At 46.1% G+C, this 19,103-nt stretch overlaps 1 protein-coding gene across 3 annotated transcripts in view; it reads left to right on the top strand.

The window, feature by feature from the left end:
- The window catches only part of LOC147691936 (uncharacterized), an 80,101-nt gene that overhangs the window by 49,698 nt on the left and 11,300 nt on the right, over window positions 1–19,103 (top strand). For 2 of the 3 annotated variants that reach the window (XM_086938214.1, XM_086938211.1), the window contains exons 5-7: window positions 7,534–7,629; window positions 11,569–11,691; window positions 13,578–13,688. In XM_086938214.1, the coding sequence (XP_086794340.1) occupies window positions 7,534–7,629; window positions 11,569–11,691; window positions 13,578–13,688 (330 nt within the window). The remainder of the gene's footprint in view (window positions 1–7,533; window positions 7,630–11,568; window positions 11,692–13,577; window positions 13,689–19,103) is intronic. The other variant, XM_086938212.1, reaches the window with a different exon arrangement.

Genomic DNA, 19,103 nt, shown 5'->3' with positions numbered 1-19,103 from the left:
TCGAGAGGGCGTGTTAAGCCAGCTGTTATACCACATATACCCCTTGAACACCAAGTGAAAGGACACCACACAAGTGTTATGAAAATAAACAGTTATTTATTAAGATTCACAACAGCCCTGTACTCTTTATGAGGACAGGGTACTAAGCACAAACCAAAACTCTTACAAAAATACTTAAGTTAGCACAGTATATACAAATGCCCGAGGGGCACGGAAAACCATATACTTGAAAAGTGGAATGCGAAATTACTAGCAGGTAAGTACAGTACTAATAGGCTTTGGAATCGCTAGGACTTGACTATAGAATCGTTAGATTACTTCTAGGAGACCCAGGGGACTCGGGTGCAGTGTGTGCACTCTCACGCGAGATGCGGGACAAAGTCTATGGTAGCTAGAATTTGCAAAGTTAGTGTTCTCGGGCGAACCCGACCTGGTAGGGAGAAAACGAAAGTAGATTCTGACCCTTGGATAGTGAGGCTATGCTGGGGCACCGAAATGCCGAAGTTACCTAGCCCAGGGGCTGCAGCTGCATAGGACTCAAAAGACGTCGGGAATCCTCGTTGACGGACCAGGAGCCTGGAAGAAAGAAGTTGCTGGCAGGCGACCAGTGAAGAAAGTTCGGTGGATCCAAGCCTGGATCGATGGAAGATGACACCTGAAAGCAGAGGGGACCAAGTTCGAGACTACTAGCCAGTAGTCAGTGGGCACCAGGAGGGCACCGGATGGTAGCCACCTCGACAAGGCGTGTGGGTGACGCTGGGCTCGGAGATCTCACGGACCAGGAGGCGTTGTCGGCGACCAGGAAGGAGGATCGAGCTGTCCCACGAAGATAGAAGCTGTCGGCGTCGCTGGACCCAGGATTGGGCAACAAAGCCTTGGCAAATTCAAGCCCACGCGGTGGACCTAAAATGGCGTCTGGAGTGGACCAGGAGGGTCCGGGGTGCCTCTCTTCAAGAAGGAAGCAAGGGCCAGTCTGGAGCAACCAGACCAGCAGCAGTGATGTCGTCGGGCGTCGTTCAGAAGGCCACAAGCCAGCCGGCTAGTAGCCAAACAACGCGGTGCACAGCAAACAGCAGAAGGGCCCCACGCAGATCGTGGAGATGCTGGGAGGCTGATCTTGGGTGCTGGAGCTGCGCAGGGTCGGGGCTTCTCGGACCCCAAAGCACTCACCCGTGGAGGACACGGTGGGCTTGCAGTAAAGATGTCGTGCAGTCTTGGCGATCGTCGGTCCCTCGAGGTCTCGTCGCACTCACGGTTCTCAGCTTGGCTGTAGAGGTGAGTAGAGGTCAGAAGTGCCAGGGAAGCCGGGTCTCGTCGAGCTGGGTCGTCGGATTCGTGATGAAGGACTTGCAGCAGACCGCAGTGTTCTTTAGGATGGTGCCCGCTTGATGCAGGGTGACTACTCCTTAGCCACAAGGGAGAATCTTGAAGAAGAAATCGTGAAGTCCTTTCGAAGAAAGTCGTGTCTTGATTCCAAAGATGATCTAATTTGAACAGGGGGCCCGCTCCCATCTTTATACTAAAAAAGGGGGCTGACCCGGTGACTAGGTCCTGCCTATGGGTGGGACTAGGTGGGGGGTGGTTACACCCCTCAGCCATGCCGGACTTCCCCAGGCCAGGGGCTGGTGTGCCCCTGGAACTGGTTCAGACCGGCCTATGCGTAGTGAGCACCGGGGTGCCACTCAGCAGTCACCTTCCTGTAAAGCCCTGCCTACCCAGGATACACAAAACCATGTCTGGGACGGTGCTAGCACCGCCCCTGACAGGAAACCCTTTGTCCAGGCTCCCCTCGCTGGAAGGACTCCCAGCTGCAGGGGGTCAGACTCGTGTCTGTGGTGGCAGCATCCATTTTGTGGAGCTGAGGCTTCAGTTAACTTTAACCGGGGTTCACAGTTACATACATGTCGTGTCCCTCTAGAAGGGTGGAATGCTAACCCCGTCGCCAGAATTGGCGAGGGGTTAGTATTCCAATTCGTATGACACCTTACTCGACATGTTTTGATAAAGCAATACCAAAGTTAGCATTTAACCGCGAGGATTATAATGCACTTAAGAGTATATGGTATGCGATATCATGGAACAGCTATTAGGACTTGGTTCCGCAAGCTGCAGACAGGCTCAGCTCATGCCAGAGCACCATCTCACACGATTCCAAGCACTCTGCCTTCAGGATTGTCAAGGCCTGCCATAGGAGTGACTGATAGGAATCTGTGTGTCCATTTTTAGGGTTAGGTATAGGTATACTACACCTACAGCAAAGCGTGGTTACACGACTTTGCCCCAGCTGTCATGCAGCCAGTTGTGTCAAATTTAGGAGGCCAGCCAGGGGTGGCATAATACATGCTGCAGCCCCTGGCAGCCCTGGGTACACCCATGCCTTGAGTTACAGGGTCGGATAGGGTGGCCCCGTACCAATTGGAAATGTACCTAGGGTACATGGAATCCATTTTAAAGAGAGAGCAGTAGGCCTGGGGTCCTGATTGGCAGGGTCCCAGGTCGACTATGTCCAAAACCAGCTAAAACACAGGGCAAAAAAGTTGGGGGCAACCATAGTCAGGATGTACCTTCCTACAACGTACTCCTGACAAGGTCAGGATAAACTCTTTTTTCCAGGGAGAGGGAAAAAAAGGATGTGTAAGGAAGGTAATTTTGAAAAAGCTCAGCAGATCTTCTTAGAGCATATGTATGCGTGTACATTTGCTTACAGACTGCACAAATGTTTGGGAGGAGCAATGTTTGAAATCCTACTTCTGTAAACGGTTGTAAATTTCTTACGTTGTTAGATCTTTACCAGTGCAGAGACATATATGTCCATGTGCACTTTGGTGATTTTTTCTTTTGAGACTCTGGACCCTAATTTATTTCCATGTTGGCCACAATGGTTTTAAACTAATTCGTTCATCTTTTTTTAAAAATATTGGCATCAGTATGTTTTACTAAACTATTCCTCAGAAGAATGTTACCTAAAGTTGCACAGCAGTTTACCAACACTTTTTCCAAGCTGCAATTTTTTTGTATGTTTTATTTTGAAGATCATACCAATTTTACTTTTATGCATATTTATCTATTTACATATAATCGGGAAAAATTCTGAGGGCATAAAAAAAAGCAAACACTTTGCAAACTGTTTGTGTTTCTATACAGTAACCACTGTCAGCAATGCAAGCCGAGCTTACTACATTTTTCGTAGCAATCCGGCCAAATAGTGAAGGCTTTGTATTAATGAATTGTATGCACAGGTTTGACCCAGTTGTACATATGCATAGAAAGCTTCTCTTTCACAGATTCATACTGTGGGACTGTAAAATGGCAGTCAAAGAGCTTGTAGGGGTTGGCCCTCCTTTGACAGTGGATAAAATAAAAATGAAAATGTGTCATCCAAGATCTCAAAAAGTATGTCTTGGGAAATAGAAATTCCACTCTCCTGGTACATGCCTTTGGAAGAGAACATTTTGTCACTTCCTAACTTTGTCTCATAGACCAATCCACCAAGTAATTTCCAAAGAAATGTATGTCCACGTAACTAGCGAAGGGGCCTTGGACTTTAAAGACTCTACCAGAAGTTATAGTTCATATTCGTCACACCCGAACTACGCCGGACGATCAACTGCTCCCTCGAGACCCCACCTTGGAAACATGCAGAGGTCAACCTCCTCCTGAAGAAACCCTCTGTGACCCGAATAACCTCAAACTTCCAGCCCATCTCCCGGCTTCCCTATTCAGCCAAAGTAATTGAAAAGGCTGTCAACACCCAGCTAGCAAATGTCATCTAATCGAACAACGTCCTGAACATCTCTCCATCCGGATTCCGCTGCAACAATAGCACTGGCACCGCCCTACTCTTCGCCACCGACTATATCCGCTCCCTCCTCGACCAGCGCGAAATGGCAGCCCTCATCCTTCTTGACCTCTCAGCTGCTTTCGACACCATCTCACACCGCACCCTAGCCACCAGGCTCAAAGACGCCGGCATCCGCGACACGGCCCTCGACTGAATAGGCTCATTCCTCACTGGCAGAACCCAATGAGTCAGACTCCCGCCCTACCTCTCCGAACCGACAGCGACCAACTGTGGAGTGCCCCAGGGCTTCTCCCTCAGCCCCACCCTCTTCAACATCTACATGGCACCCCTCGCAACCATAATCCGAATCCACTGGCTCAACATAGTCACCTACGCCGACGACACCCAGCTCATCCTCTCACCAACAACCCCAACATTACCAAACAACTTCCAAAAAGGGGTGAAAGCCGTCGCCACATGGCTGAAGAACAGCTGCCTGAAACTGAACTCTGAGAAAACAGGAGTCCTCATCCTGGGTTCCACCCCCTCCGCATGGGACGACTCCTGGTGGCCCCCCGCCCTAGGAAATACCCCCCACCCAGATGGACCACACACAAACCTCTGCTTAATACTGGACTCATCGCTCACAATGAACCGCCAGATCAACGCTGTATCCTCGACCTGCTTCAACACCTTCTGCATGCTTTGAAAAACTTTCAAATGGAGCCCACCCGGATCCAGAATAACTGTCACTCATGCGCTCATCAGTAGCAGACTAGACTACTGCAACGCGCTCTACAGCGGAATCCATAAGCATCTGCTCCGTAAACGCCAAACTGTCCAGAATGCTGCACCCACACTGATCTAACGACATTCCCCTCCGATGCCACATCACCCAACACCTCCACGATCTCCACTGGCTCCCAGTTGAATGAAGAATAACCTTCAAATGCCTCACCCATGCATACTAGGCCCTGCACAACACAGGACCAACATACCTGAGTGACCACCTCCTCCGTGCACCCATAAGACACATCTGATCAGCCGACCCCTTGCTGGCCACCGTCCCTCGCATCCACAGAACCAGAACAGGTGGAAAGTCCTTCTCCTACCTCTCAGCAAAAGTCTGGAACGACCTCTCCCTCCACCTCCGACAAGCAATTACACTGTCCTAGTTCAGGAAGGACCTTAAGACCTGGCTTTTCGGCTGACCCCCAATCCACTAAGGACCTCAAGACCTGGCTCTTCGGACGACCCCTACACTCTATGGACCCCTCCCAGCGCCTTCAGCCCCTCACGGGTGAGTAGTTGCGCTTCAACATTCCTAACTGATTGATTGTTGACACCCTCATAAAGAATTTGTGGCCCACAGCACAGGCATACCTGAGCCAGGCATTTGGTTGACAGAATCCTGCTAATTACAGATCTAGAGATATGTATTCAGTTTGAATGTTTTTTAGGTTGAGCCAACCAGATGTAGCTGCAGAAGACTTATTGTGGGGTTATCAAGAACATACAGGGGCTTAGAGCCGACCCATTACTTTCCATTGGTTGGCCCTACTGTTGCGTTAATTTGCTTGCCTCTCCTCCCCACACACGCCCTCCATGTCACATCTGCCCCGTCCCTATGTGACGCTTCCCCCACCGTGCCCCCCTTCTATCGCATGTTGCTTCTCCTCACCTCTACGTTTGACTTGTGCCCCAATCTGTGTCCTCCATTTTGTTTAAACCCCACCTCATTGCTTCCTGCTTCTGTGCCCTGTGTTTTACCCCCTCTGCTCATGTTGCTTCCCACCAGCAGCCCCTTCCATGTTACTCTCCCCTCGCCCTCCTTGTTGCTCTCCCCACCCACACCCTCTATGTTGCTACACCCATACGTGCTTCAAAACACTTCCATTTCTTTTTTTGTTTTTGTCGAGCCAACTCAGATTAGCAAATAAAAAGGGGCCGGCCATCCACTTCATTTTGTAAGTATGTGCCTGCGTTATGTTTGCGTCCACATGGTGACACGGCTGGCTCCATCATAGGCGTTTCTCTTTTTTTTTTTTTATTTAGCCATGATGGACCCCATCTGGGATGCTTGACATATCTAGAAAACATTGACAAACTGCCATGCTTTACCAATGCTTGTTTTCGTGGAAGCTATAATGGTAGTAAGTCAGGGATGGGCCTGCGCTGAATGGGAGGGGCAGCATATGTCATCTCACACAGCTCCTCCGCATGGCATACAATATCCGCTCCCATCACACGGTGAGGAGACGATATCACACGATAAGGAGAACCAGCTGAAAGCCACTGTGAACAGTGGTTTTCCAGCTAGATTTTCGAGGCTATGAATTGCCAATGTTCATTAAGGGGTGTGAAAACACAGTATGCCCAGACGTGGGTCCCTTGCTCACTTTGCCACTGGATTCAAGCTAGCCTGGCTGATGATGGGTGTTACCTTGTAACAAATCCCAGGATGCTTATTTCCAGTCCAGGGAAGAACTAGCTTGCCACTTCGAGCTGGACTGTTCCAATGAGGAACAGGGTCAAGACTAATTTGTATATGGTTGGGTCTAAACTTGGGTGGTGAAGTGAGCTAAAGAACGATGATGGATCCAACCCAGATCTAATAGTGACTGGGGGTGAGTGTCTGAAAGGTGTCAGTGCTCCGTCCATCATCTCCTTGTGTTTGCTTTTTTATCAGCACTAGCCTCAGCCAGCTTTTTGTTTTCTTTTTGGGGGGAGGAGGAGAAGATTTTGGGGCAGGGTGGGGTTCAAGTGCCTCTTAGGTGGTTCTCGGCATGAGGCGCCACTCAAAGGCCCCACCACCTCCTCACATGGTGAGATATGTGTTTAAGCAGGTATGAGGCAGAGCTGTGAAAACTGGAGGTTGTCCTATTTCATTTCCGTTGTCCAGAAATCTGTTCTTAGGGTCCACGAACCAGCATCAGGATTTGCAGATCTTGATACTGAAAGCTACAATGCATGACATCCTATGCACAGGTTTTAGGTAATGTACATCACAAGTCATAGTATGCATACTGTGCTTGCCTACTATACATAGAGCAAGACCATAGTCCAGGCTTGTGTATTGGAGCAGGCCTTGGCTGCTTCACATGCATTCTGTTCATCACCTAGAGAGTATGACCTCAGGCCAGTCCTTTTGCATCATATGAAAGTCATTTCACACTGGGGTACTGCTGACAGTGCACAGTGCCTTCTGTGCATGTGTATAATTGTAATTTGCATGTCCTATATATTTGACTTTGCCCTCAAGAAAATTTCCTTTGTATACGATGTACTGAGTACAGCACCCTGGTCTGTATGCTTGTGCATGGTGAAACTGCCCTCTCAGACTTGATTTTTTTCATTTATGGATAGCATGGAGATGTAATATATAGATGGCATATAATATTCTTGATTGTTAGGTTCAGTAACAATATTATGGGATTCATTTTGTCTAGTGGGGTTAACAAAACGTGCATGCCCCATGCTGCAAAGTGCATAGACTGGGGCCCCTATGCATTGGACCCAGTCAGGAGCTCTCAGGACCACCCGTGCACAGTGCCGGAAGAGGCCTCCTAGAGCTCGCTCCCGCCCCTCGCATTGCGGGGGCCATTGTTACGCCAATGATTTTGTCCCTCTGTGAAACGTCTGTTTTGCACTTAAACAATTTTTTTCCTTAAGTTACGTTGTCTGTTTTCTAAGCGAAGTTCTATATTTGAAAGCAACACCCAATTGTGCGTAATATTTTTGTGTATAACCAGCAGGTACAATGATCTCATCTGTGGTTTCCATGCAAGAGAATATTCAGCAAAAATGCCCTGTTAAGAATGAACCGGAACCTCTAGAAACCATTACCGGTAAGTGAAGGTCATGGGCATCTAGCTATGGGCCGAGTACGGTAAGAGACAGGTGCTATAACTAGGACCTCTCCATCTAAGGGGTCGATTATGATGTTGTTCAGAAACTCTTCAGACTATATCGGTTTTGGAAGCCTTTCCGACCGAATTGGGTTCTGCGAGTTTGACCGACCGATTACAATGGTTCCGGACATTGTTCGGTCGGACTCGCATTGACTTCAATGGGAGCCTGTGGCAGGCACCCCATGGTCTCTGCTTGCATGGAAAGGGGGGACCGATGGTTACCACCCACCCCCTGGTTCGGAGGGCCCCCGGTGAAGGGGGGGGGGGGGGAGGGGGGCCCTGCCACAGGCCCCAAAATTCAGATTCCGACAGCCAATCCGTGTCGGTACAACCAAATTAGAAAGGCTGTCCAGATCTGACATCCTAATCGCTTGGCTGGAAATACGATCTTTAGACTGCTGCAATTCGGCTCCGACCGACTCTGTAACTCTGAATGCCTTTCAGAACCGAGTCAGAAAGTCCAAACTGTTTCCAGCTATCGTAATCGGTAGTTCGGAAAAGTGTCCGAGTCGGTCTGAAAGACTGGTTCCGAATCGGAATCGGGCTAATCGAATGCTGTTCGGAGCCTTTCCGAACAAGATCGTAATCGACCCTTAAGAAGTTAATGCTACCTTCATTACGGTCATCCTCTACATCCTCCAGTCAGCCCATTCTCTGCTCCCAATTATTCCACGTCCCACATGGCGCTCCTTATCCTCTCTACTGCATTTTGTGCACCAAACATCAATCTCCTCTAAGTCAGTTGGTCGTCTTACTGATAGGAAAGGTTAAATAATAAGGATTAGACTAAAATAATACTAAAGGTTTAACAATAGCTTTGAGACAATAGTTGTGAAGCCTTTTTTTCTAGTTACTGGAGTAGTCTATTGTTACTGGGCAGTATCAACGGTGGGTTTTACAATTTACTACTGTTTCCAAGCCTATTTTGTTTTAGCGCTTTAACTGACTCGAACATCATTCGATTAGTCCGAATCCGATTAGTCCGATTAAAGTTGAGGATGGCACAGGGCATGTGTAGATTGATGCATACTTACCAAGCTCACTGTTCTGTAATCATTGCCTGTAGTTTGACTGTGTTATGATTGGTTGGGCTGCTAAGCCTTTATGGCTTACTGGCTTGGGGCTGCACTTTGCTTTTTGCCCTTTTTTGTGAACAATGTTACTCCTCTGCTCACAACTTCAGGTCACATTCTAGTTTTGCAAGGCACATTTATTCCACCAAAGTAGCTTCATGATATGTTCTGAGGCTGGGACAGAAAATAGGCATTTGCTTTAACTATGCAGATGAAAAGATTTACGTTTTCAGGGGCCATTGGCATTAAAAAGTAATTTCACTGTCTCACAAAGTCAAAATGTAAAGTTCCCCTGCTTGTGGCTGCTGCTTCAGTTTGCTTTTTTAAAAGGAATTGTTAGCTTGGGTTGTTGACTGCTGAGGATTCACTGTAGGAATTAAAAACGCTCACTTAGGTTTATTAATTTTATACGGAGAATGGTATACCTCTTTTGGCCAATGAGTGGAGTGTTCTTGATTGGGTAGATTATAATTTAAACATAGTAAAACTTTGGATATTTGAACAAATCATTGTCACAGGTAATCAACACATAAAATAATGTAAAACCTCTATCATTTAAACCCATATGTCTTCAAGGTTAAAATTGTGCACCAAAAAAACTTACGTTAGACAAGCTGGATCAGGTAAATCCTCCTAAGAAATATAGTTTCATAGTCCATTTTCTAAAAAAAAAAACATTGGGGCACTTGCTTAAATTATGTACCTTATGCATGGTAGAGGACTTGACTTTGATAGGTTGAAGATTACTTGTAAGGCCCTACAGTGAACAAAGTCGTAAAAGGAATTCAGATTCATTGAAAATGTAGACATCCGAACTACCATTAGAGAAAGTAGAGGATAATGGTGCCGTCGTCTTTACATGGAAGCAAGCAAAAGATTTAAACTAGGCAAAGAGGGCGGACGTTTGTTTGTTATGAGAAGTAGTCAGCCAAATGCCAAGTCATGGGACTCTATTGTTCTCAGAAATAGGATTATAAAACAGTCATAAATGATGCCCCACTAGTAAAACACCAGTGGGGCATCCTTTATTACAGTAATGTTGTCATCTGCATACATGGGGAATGAAAAAGACAATCTGGATATGAGAGTAACCCCAAAAATAATTAAGACATTTAATGAATACCTCCTTTAATGTGTGGATTTCATAAAAATTGAAGACCAACCCTCACCTAACATCCTAGGTGGCATACTTTATCATCTGGTTTGCTTCACCCATCTGACTTTCTCAGTGGGACAGTTGGGCTCCCAATTATTTTTGGGAATACTTATGTTTATTATGAGGCCCAACACAAGTGGTTTAAAATCTCTATAGATAATCCAAAGTGATATTTGTTGTTATAGTCCAAGGGGATATTAGAAGCAAAATGACTATAGGGATGTTGAGAAATGCCATTAATTTTGCATCCCTTTGATCGACATGTTTCATCTGTTTTTGAGGCCCCATATGAGGTCCATCCCGCTCTTCAGGACTTGGATTCCTGAATGTAGGATACAATATACCCTCCCCCCAAAAAAATGTGTACTCTCATTAAAAGGCCGAGTCTTCTTTTTTAAGGAACCCTACTCAGGATATACAAGAATCTAAATCCGGAGGCAGTACACTTACTATGCCTTCGGGTAGGATGCTTTCTTGATGACTGTGATTAAAGAAGGTTCCCTCTGTGCCTCCCTTCATTGGACCTGCTGCATATCTTGAGTAAGTTTCCTTAACGAACAATACTCAACTTTTTGACCTCCAGTCTAAATTGCCTTTTTTTCTTCTTTTTTTGGAGTAGTAGTATCTGAATGGGAGGACACAGTTCCTGCTCTGCCTACTCCTCTCGTTCCTACCTCTTGGTAACCGGTACACAAGGAATGACAGTTTGGCCAGCCCTCTTCATGAAGAGGACCTTACTTTAGGAAGCCACCAGACTTAAATTGGTTGTGAGAGGCATAACCGCAAAGAAGGGAGTGTACAAATGCTACAGCAAAGCTGTTTGGTGGAATGTTGAACTATACAATTATTTGTTACACGGCTTTTGAAACCAGTAATGTTTAATGGAACTAAACTATGAAAGGATTTTAAGCACTCAAGACAAAATAGCATGTTGCTGTTAAAGTGAATCCCTGAAGCCTAATAAAATGTAATGTTTTCCAAATTTCCTACAAATTTGGTACCGACTAGCAATGGCACCCTAAGGAAGTACCCTTTAATTCCCTTATGCAATACAAGCTTACTGGAAATCAAAAGTTCGTTGTCTTTTAAAATGCAAAGGCAATTAAAATGTTTCACTCTACCTGGGTTTACTTTACAAATATGCATCCTACGGAGGAATATTTTCTTAACCAATGGGCTCGTGCTGATTGCATGCATAGCAAGGGATCCCTCAGCCGCACCTCTACCCGTTTGGATTTCTCACTTGTGATTGGATGTAACTGATCATGCTTCAAAATAAAAACTCCTCATTAATATTTTACCCTCATATGGTAGGCAAACAAATATTTCTGGGTTCAGTCCTTGAGCAATAAATTTTTTTTCTTGTAAAAAGCTTCTTGAGATCTTGCAGATGCTTGGTATCATACATGAGTGCTTTTTGGTGTTCTCTTTCTGCAAGGAACCAGGTTAACCCGACATCCTCCTGTGTAAATACATCCTGGTGCACTCAGCATAATGACCATTTTACACACAATCTAAGTTGTAGGGGTGTTGGCTGTCCAGGGTGCTAGAGGCACATCTTTCATTTGTCTGTATATTTGTACCTACATTTAGAATATATACTCTGTAGGTAGGATGGTGAATTTCTAACTTACATTTCTGCTTCAGATTTAATAACGGAACGAGGGGTTGTCACACCTATTGATGCGTTGCTCAATAAAGAAGAAACAGACGCCTTTTGCTTCAGCAGGCATGAGCCTGAGGGAGTAGGTAACTTCAGATGTACTAAAGGTGAGTCTACAGTGCTGACTTGTGGAATCAGCTAATTCTGTGACATAATGTGGAATTTTTAACACGCAGGGGCATATTTACAATAACTGGCTCATCCCTGCAAATCAGCAGGGATGCGCCAGTTATTGTGCGCCACCGCTCCGCCATCATGGATGCGCGGCATTTACAATGCAGCACACTTTGGGGCAAAAAGAGCACAGATGCGTGACGCATCTGTGCCGTAAAAGTGATGCATTGCTGGAGTTGCGTCGCAAGCGAGACGCAGCTCCAGCAATGCTCTGGGGGCCTTATCTAGTTAATGCTGCGTCAATCCTTACGCCTGCTTCAGGCAGGCGCAGGGTTTTGACGCAGCATGGGCCTAAAAGTGAGTGAGTGAAATCTAGATTTCACTCAGCCACTTTTAGGAGGCGTTCCTGCGCCAGAATGCCCCCCCCCTTGCACAGGAATGCCTAAATGTTGTGCAGGGCTTTACAACGTGACGCATCTCCCAGATGCGTCACGTTGTAAGTACCCCCGCACGATGGAGCAGGATTTGCGCCGCTGCCGCATCACAAAAGTGACTCAACGGCGGCGTAAATGAGGCGCAAGGGGCTTGTAAATCTGCCCCGCAGTGTTTTGTTGAAACGTAGACCCTGAAAGCATCTTTGGGAGGGACTTTGCATTGAGTTTAAGATAAACATTCAAAATCGAAATGCAAAAAAAAAAATGGACTGAAAAGTAATATATTTTTGTGGTGCTTAATAAAAAAAAATATATAATATATATTTCACGGCTTGGAATTTCTTTACTCCGCACTTAGTTTGCATTTCTGTGGGAGCATACATACTCTTGTGACCACACTTGCTCTATTGTGGCAGTAATCAAGCACTGATGCAACTGTTCACACCATACAATTGTGTGACGATATGCACTTTGCACCGCTTTTTAGCACTCTGCTGTGAGAATATATACCTGCACTTGTATAAAGCACACTCTTCAGTTTCAGCACGCATTCTGGACGTCTGAAACTGCACTTGATGTACACTGGAGTGACACTGTGCGTCACTGCCACCCTAGATTACCCCAGTCAGAGGACCCAGCCCTGCCTCGTTCTGGCCTGGGATGTGGCATGATTGAGTAGGTAGCACTGGAAGTAGAGACAGGAGCTGCTCATTTAGGGTCCTAGACGGCAGCTAACCCAGGGAGAGACCACTCAGAAAAAGAGACTTCCAAGAGGTAATTCATAGTTATAGAGAGTCTGGAGCTTAGTCTCTGTTAAAGAGTGTGATAATCTTGTTCATGCCCTCCCTCGAGGTTAGATACATTCCGTAGCACATTTGCGCACGCATGGGTTAAAGACATTGAAGAGAGCACTCAAGCCCATTCAGGGATTCAGAGTCTGGAACTAATTTGGGTGCTTAGTTAGGCTTAGACAGTCAGCAGCACATTCAGGTGCTCATTCATGAGCAAGGCAAGAGATCACGTTGGGATAAAATCAGTCGAGAGCCCACTCGGGTAGAAGTCAGGACCTATTAGTAGGCCATTGCAGAAAAGAAACTGGAGAGATTTGCTTGCATAGAGACACCAATATGCCGAAGAAACGCTTCTCTTGCTTAAAAGGTCCCCTTCAGTCAGGAATGTGGACAAGCGGAACCGTGTGACTAAGGGTCCCAGTGTAACACTTTACAGAATCACATAGCTGCTTGTATTGTTAGTACCCCTGTTTCCCAAAAGGACATTAATTGCCACCACATATCAAAACAAGACAATAGGAGTTGCTCAGAATAAGTACGAATTTTACTGTGAATCCAAGATTTGACAAAAGGGCTCCAAGAGGGTGCACAAAGGAAACAATTTGTATGGTTATGACAAAATTATGAATTGTATTTATTCCATTTAAATAACAGAACATGTAATTATCGCACAAGTCGATGAATTTCAAATTAAAGAAGAGACTGATATCTATTGCCTGGACCATCATGAATCTGAGGGAAGAGGAAGCAACAGCTTCACTATTGGTGAGTAAATGGGGCTGACTTTTAAAATGTTTTGCTTTTATGTGATCGATCAATTAATCACAGTATTTGTAGAGCGCACAGCTACTCAGAGACTGTCCCGGCGCCAGCAGATTCACTGACCACCTAAAGCCGGTTACTGATATGCTGATTCAAAGAGCCAGATCTTAAGGTTGCATTTGAAGGAGAGTACATTCTTCATCGCCTGATGATGAACTGTGAGAGCGTTCCAGTCCCTGGTGGCAGGAAAAGAAGCGGTTTCAGCACGGACCTAAGAATCGCACACACTTGTGCGTGCGCTTTTCCTTTTGTGCGACGCGATTGGCCTTTGCGTGCGTCTTTTTAGGTTTCGCCTGGCGAACAGCTGCGCAAGCAGCGTTTCGCGCAGGCAAACTTTTGTTTACCAGTATGTGGCTTATTCCCGCCTCTCTGTTCCATTGGCTAGCTCCATAAATGGAGGCTAGCCGTTTGGAAGAGAGGCTTCCGTCATTCTGCAAGGCGACTCGTGGGCGGTCCTGAGATTTTTTTTCTCATCCAGCCCCTTTTATCACGTCAGTGCGGCGTGGGCGGGGTTTATTTTTTTGTTCGTCCGTTTCTTTTGGTCATTCCGCGGACGACCGCCGCCGGAGGAAATCCAGGTCCAGGTGAGTGCTTTTGATTGTGCCCGTTCCCGCCGCCCCCCCTCCCGCTGTCCGTGTGCCCGTTCCTACCCCCCACCCCTCCCCCTCCCGCTGTCCATGTCTCCGGCATTGTTTGATACTCTTAGCACGCGATTTATGCTAGGCCATCCAGCTGCAACCACTGTCGTCTCTGTGGCTACTTTTTAAAAGTTCATGGTGGCTACTTTTTAAAAGTTCATGGTTCATGTTGCTTTAGATTACTCTCAATGTTTAGCCTCGGTTTGATGTCAGTTCAGGGTATGTTTCATTAACTTTTTTGCTTTACCAGCTTTTCAGTCTTTTTCCTTTGGGGCCCCTGCAGTGTTGGCATATGATTAAGGCATACTGGTTTGTCTACTGTCTGTGTGACAGGGCACGCCCTCCCTCACTTACGTTTGTAGTAATAGACAGCATGCGGTGAAGGTCAGACGGGAGGTCAGATAACGGGGCGCCTGCCCACTTCTTGCTCGGTGTATGCTCCGGGTGTGTGACAGTAAGCTCGACTCCCCCACCCCTCCTGTCCCCGTGGTTCTCTCTGAATAGTTGGTGGGATTCTGAAACTCTTTACGGTGTTCCCCACTTACTCGCCTTAACCACAGTCTCTCCTAATGTTAGTTTTCCATGACTCTTCGTCTGACCCTACAATAATCACTTTCTTTTCGAAAATCAGCATGGCTTCTAAATCAATTACAGCTTAATCTCTGCACCACAAAACCACATGTAAGTCCTCACGGTAGCATTGAAGCTGTCATTTCCGGTGTTGAAGCTGCGCAGCCGCAGTGCAACCTCTGGCAACTGGGCCCGCACCTTCTTGGGCTCGGCACCCTTATATTGCATTAAACGGAGAGTGTGTTGGATTGTTGGGACCTGAAGTTAGAGGTCGTCTGTTCTTACCCCCGCCCCTTCCCCACTACAACTTAGCAATTTAAGCATGCAAACTGTATTTCCTGCCTCTCGGAAACCCGGCAAGGACCCACAGAGAAGGCGGCCGTTGTACATTTGTACCTTAAAAGCCATCGTGTGAGTGGCCGGGATCCACTTGAGTTGCATTTGAAAAGAAACGCTGTCACCACAGAACCTCCAGTGTCTCTTTTGATTCAAGCCGCCATAAAGACCTCCTGCCTGTGTGTGTTAATGAAGGGAGGGTGTTATCACGTCAGTCGTATGCAGATTCACGCACATTGGAGCCCTTTGATCAGCAAGGCACGGCATTTCCAAGTACATTTATGTAGACCATTTTCGTCGGCGAAGGAGGCGCGGGGGGTGTTAAGATCGATACAACACCCAGTAAACTGTACTGTCGCACACGCATCGCCAGTGTCTGAAACCTGAAGTGACAGGGAAGTTACGATTTTGAACGCTTCCTTTCAGGACTATCCCATGCGAAAAGAGGCCTTTTTCAAAGGCCCTACCTAAGGCACTGATTTAAGCTTTCTTATTGGCTACTCGGCACGTTCATTCAATCTATGCGTGAAACCACGACCATCTGGATAGTTGTGTCATACCAAATACAAGGATCTTACAATGGAGCACAAGAGAAGACTGCTCATTGAAGCCCTTGGGGCCTCCTGTTCCTCACTTAGGTAAGGACCAACGGTTTCTATAGAACCCGACATGGCCTATGCCCCAACCCATAACCGAACACCAGGCCAGGGCTAGACCACCTGCTGAATTCATTTTGCTTGGCCAAATAGGGACAGGTTAACGGTCCAGATTTGTACAATGAGCGTGCTCCAAACTGAAAGGCATCCGATTACACTGTACAGGCCTGTGCTACTTCGTATTTCCTTCCTAGTTGAAAAGTTAACAACGCCACATGCACCAGATATAAGTAGTAGTCACCTGCATTAAAATGGTATTTGTTTCGAAATATGCCTGTTAGATTTAGAATATCTGTATTACGTGATGTATAGCCGTATGTTGGGTTTTCTGCAGCTGGTTTGGCCTCCCAGTACAAATCGGGTTTTACACCTCGTCACCCTGGTTTACAAGATCCTATCGTTCTTTTTCTATTATGATAAGTAAAAAGTGTAAGGATAGTTGGTGTTTTGTTGCTGATAATGATGTGTTATAAGTTTGTTGGTTATGGCTGTATAAGGTTATGCCTTTCTCAAAATTGTGGTACAAAAGGGGGTGGTGATGGACGGAGCATCTGAATCAATCAAACACTCACACCCAGCCAAAAGATCTGGGTTTAATCCATCACCGTTCTTTAGCCCACTCTGCCACCCCAGTTCAGACATGGCTATATGCAAATCAGTCTGACCCTGTGCCTCATGGGAACAGTCCAGCCCGAACTGCCAAGCCATGTCTCCCTGGACCGGAAACAGGCTTCAGAGGACCGGTTTCTGGCATTCCAGCCGTCTTCAGCCCGGCTTGCTTGAATCCAGTGGCAAAGTGAGCAAGGGACTCACGTCTGAGCATGCCCTGCCACACTTATGGCGGCCAAAAGCGGTACAAAAGGGGGTGGTGATGGACGGAGCATCTTAATCAATTGTGACACTGGTGATCATGTCTTTGGGATACAAGGCATTTTTTCAGCAGACTAACAAAATAAATTAAGTGTTTTCTACATGCTCCTATTACATACAAAACAGCTGTTAACATGTAGATGGCAGGGCCCTCTTTTATGTAGCCAAAACGTAAAATAGATTAATTGTGCATGGTGTCGTTTGCAGGGGTGGGTTGCGTGATGTCCCGCTCTGCACAAAAATAATTGCTTCACCCGATTCATGCTTCCCGTCGACACTAACTCAATCAGTTTGTCCAGTACTTTAAGTGCCATGATTATACACTCAGGCCATACCATCTCCACCCCCCTCCTTACAGTTTTCTGTAGCCAACAATTAGCTGCGCAAGCAGATCTATCAGATCGCTACATCTGCTCCCTATGTAGAAGTAACCAGTTCCTATAGCTACAGGCTATCAACTCGCACTATCCAGCACAAAGCAGTGTGAGTCTTCTAGGGAGAGCATGGTGTGTGAGAGGCAGCAATATGAGTCTTCTAGGGAGAGCATGGTGTGTGGGAGAGCATGGTGTGTGGGAGGCAGCAGTGTGTGAGACCTTTTTTATTTATGTTTTGGTTTTTGAAACCTAAATAAAACTCATTGTTATCTGCAATATCATTAGCTCAAACTCGCGTAAATACGTGACCTATTGCATTGCAAATGCTGTAGGTCTCGCATTTGAGAGAGATTAAGCTATTGGCATTGTAAATGACAATGCCATTTATTTATTTTCAAAACCAACACCTAAATAAAAATTGTCATTTACAACGCCAATAGCTCAAACTTTTCAAAAGGCGAAACCATTGCATTGTAAATGCTTGTTATAAAAGACTGCACGCAATTGGCCACAGGTGGGCGCATTGCTCCGCCCATGGCAGATTGGGGTCTATTACGCACAATAACGACCATGTGGTTTCAATTATTGTGCCCAGACACGGGTGCGATAATTGAAAGCACATGTCTCGCAGTGGCGCTCTCGGGCGTGTTTTATTTATTTATTTATTACAATAGCGATTGCTTTCGCGATCACTTTCAGTGCCGCTTGTTCGATTTTTATTTTTTTTATTTTCTTTCTTAATGAAAACAGAAAAGCATTTGCTTCTGATGTCAGTCTTTACATGATTACTACAAGAATGTTTAATTTGAATACACATTTTATATCATGGATGTCGTTCAATACCCTCCACAGAGCAATAACCCCAATGTGCAGCATGCACTCAGTAAAATACTCATGAAAGCGAATGACATTCCAGCCTGCAAGTGTTCTCACCCGCTGTGCACATTTCAATGGAGTGCGGGACTACGTTCACTTCACAATACTCATGCTGTGCTGTTTGCAGCACTGGAGAGAGAATTGAAGTTTTTGCGGATTCTTGCTCTCCTTGTACGCTAATAGACAAAAGGGTGTTTGAAGAAAAGTTTGCCAAACATGGGGTGGAGCTAGAGAAAGCCGACATAAATCCTGTAGGGTACCTCAAGGAATGAATACCATTAGAGGGTATGACTAAAATGAGGATAACCTTTAAGGATAGGCACACGGTGGGAAAAGTGTATATCCCCACGAGAGGTTCTAATCTCCTGAGGTGGAAGCATCAGAAGGAACTAGGGATTAAGCTAGATCCCAACAACCGTGAGCAAGTGCTTTTAGTAGAACCACCCAGTATTGCTGAAGACCTGACCCAGGAATTTAAGGAGGTATTTAATGAAACGCTGGAGGTGTTCAAGAACTATATGCACAAAATAATGCTCAAGGAAGGAGCAGTACCAGTAATACATAAAACGCGCTCCATTCCTCTGCGTATGAAGGAACCTTTGAAAAACGAGTTGGACAAATTGGTCAGCCAAGGAGTTATCAAGGAGATCGAGACATCAGCATGGTTGACTCCGGTTGTTATCACGACCATGGATGGAGGAAAGAACATTAGGCTGTGTGTAGACCTGAGAGACCTGAACGCTAATATTCAGATAGACCGATACCCCCTCCCGAGAATCGGAGAGATGTTGAGCACTATTCAAGGGGCCAGATTCTTTAGCGTGTTGGACTTGTCCTCGGCATACTATCAGATAGAGCTGCATCCGGAGTCACAGTCTCTGACGGCATTCACAACTCCTTTTGGAAACTGATCTATGACTCAAATGTATAGGAACACAGTGAGAACATAAAAGGAGTGCTAAGGAGGTTGAAGGAGGTAGGGTTTACCACCAAAGTGAGCAAGTGCAAATTGGGGGTGAGCTCAGTGGATTACTTGGG

This window comes from Lissotriton vulgaris, chromosome 9 (genome assembly GCF_964263255.1).
Source record: "Lissotriton vulgaris chromosome 9, aLisVul1.2, whole genome shotgun sequence".
NCBI lineage: Eukaryota > Metazoa > Chordata > Amphibia > Caudata > Salamandridae > Lissotriton > Lissotriton vulgaris.
The sequence above is the reverse complement of the archived record's forward strand: the minus strand, read 5'-3'. Positions and strand labels throughout refer to the sequence as shown.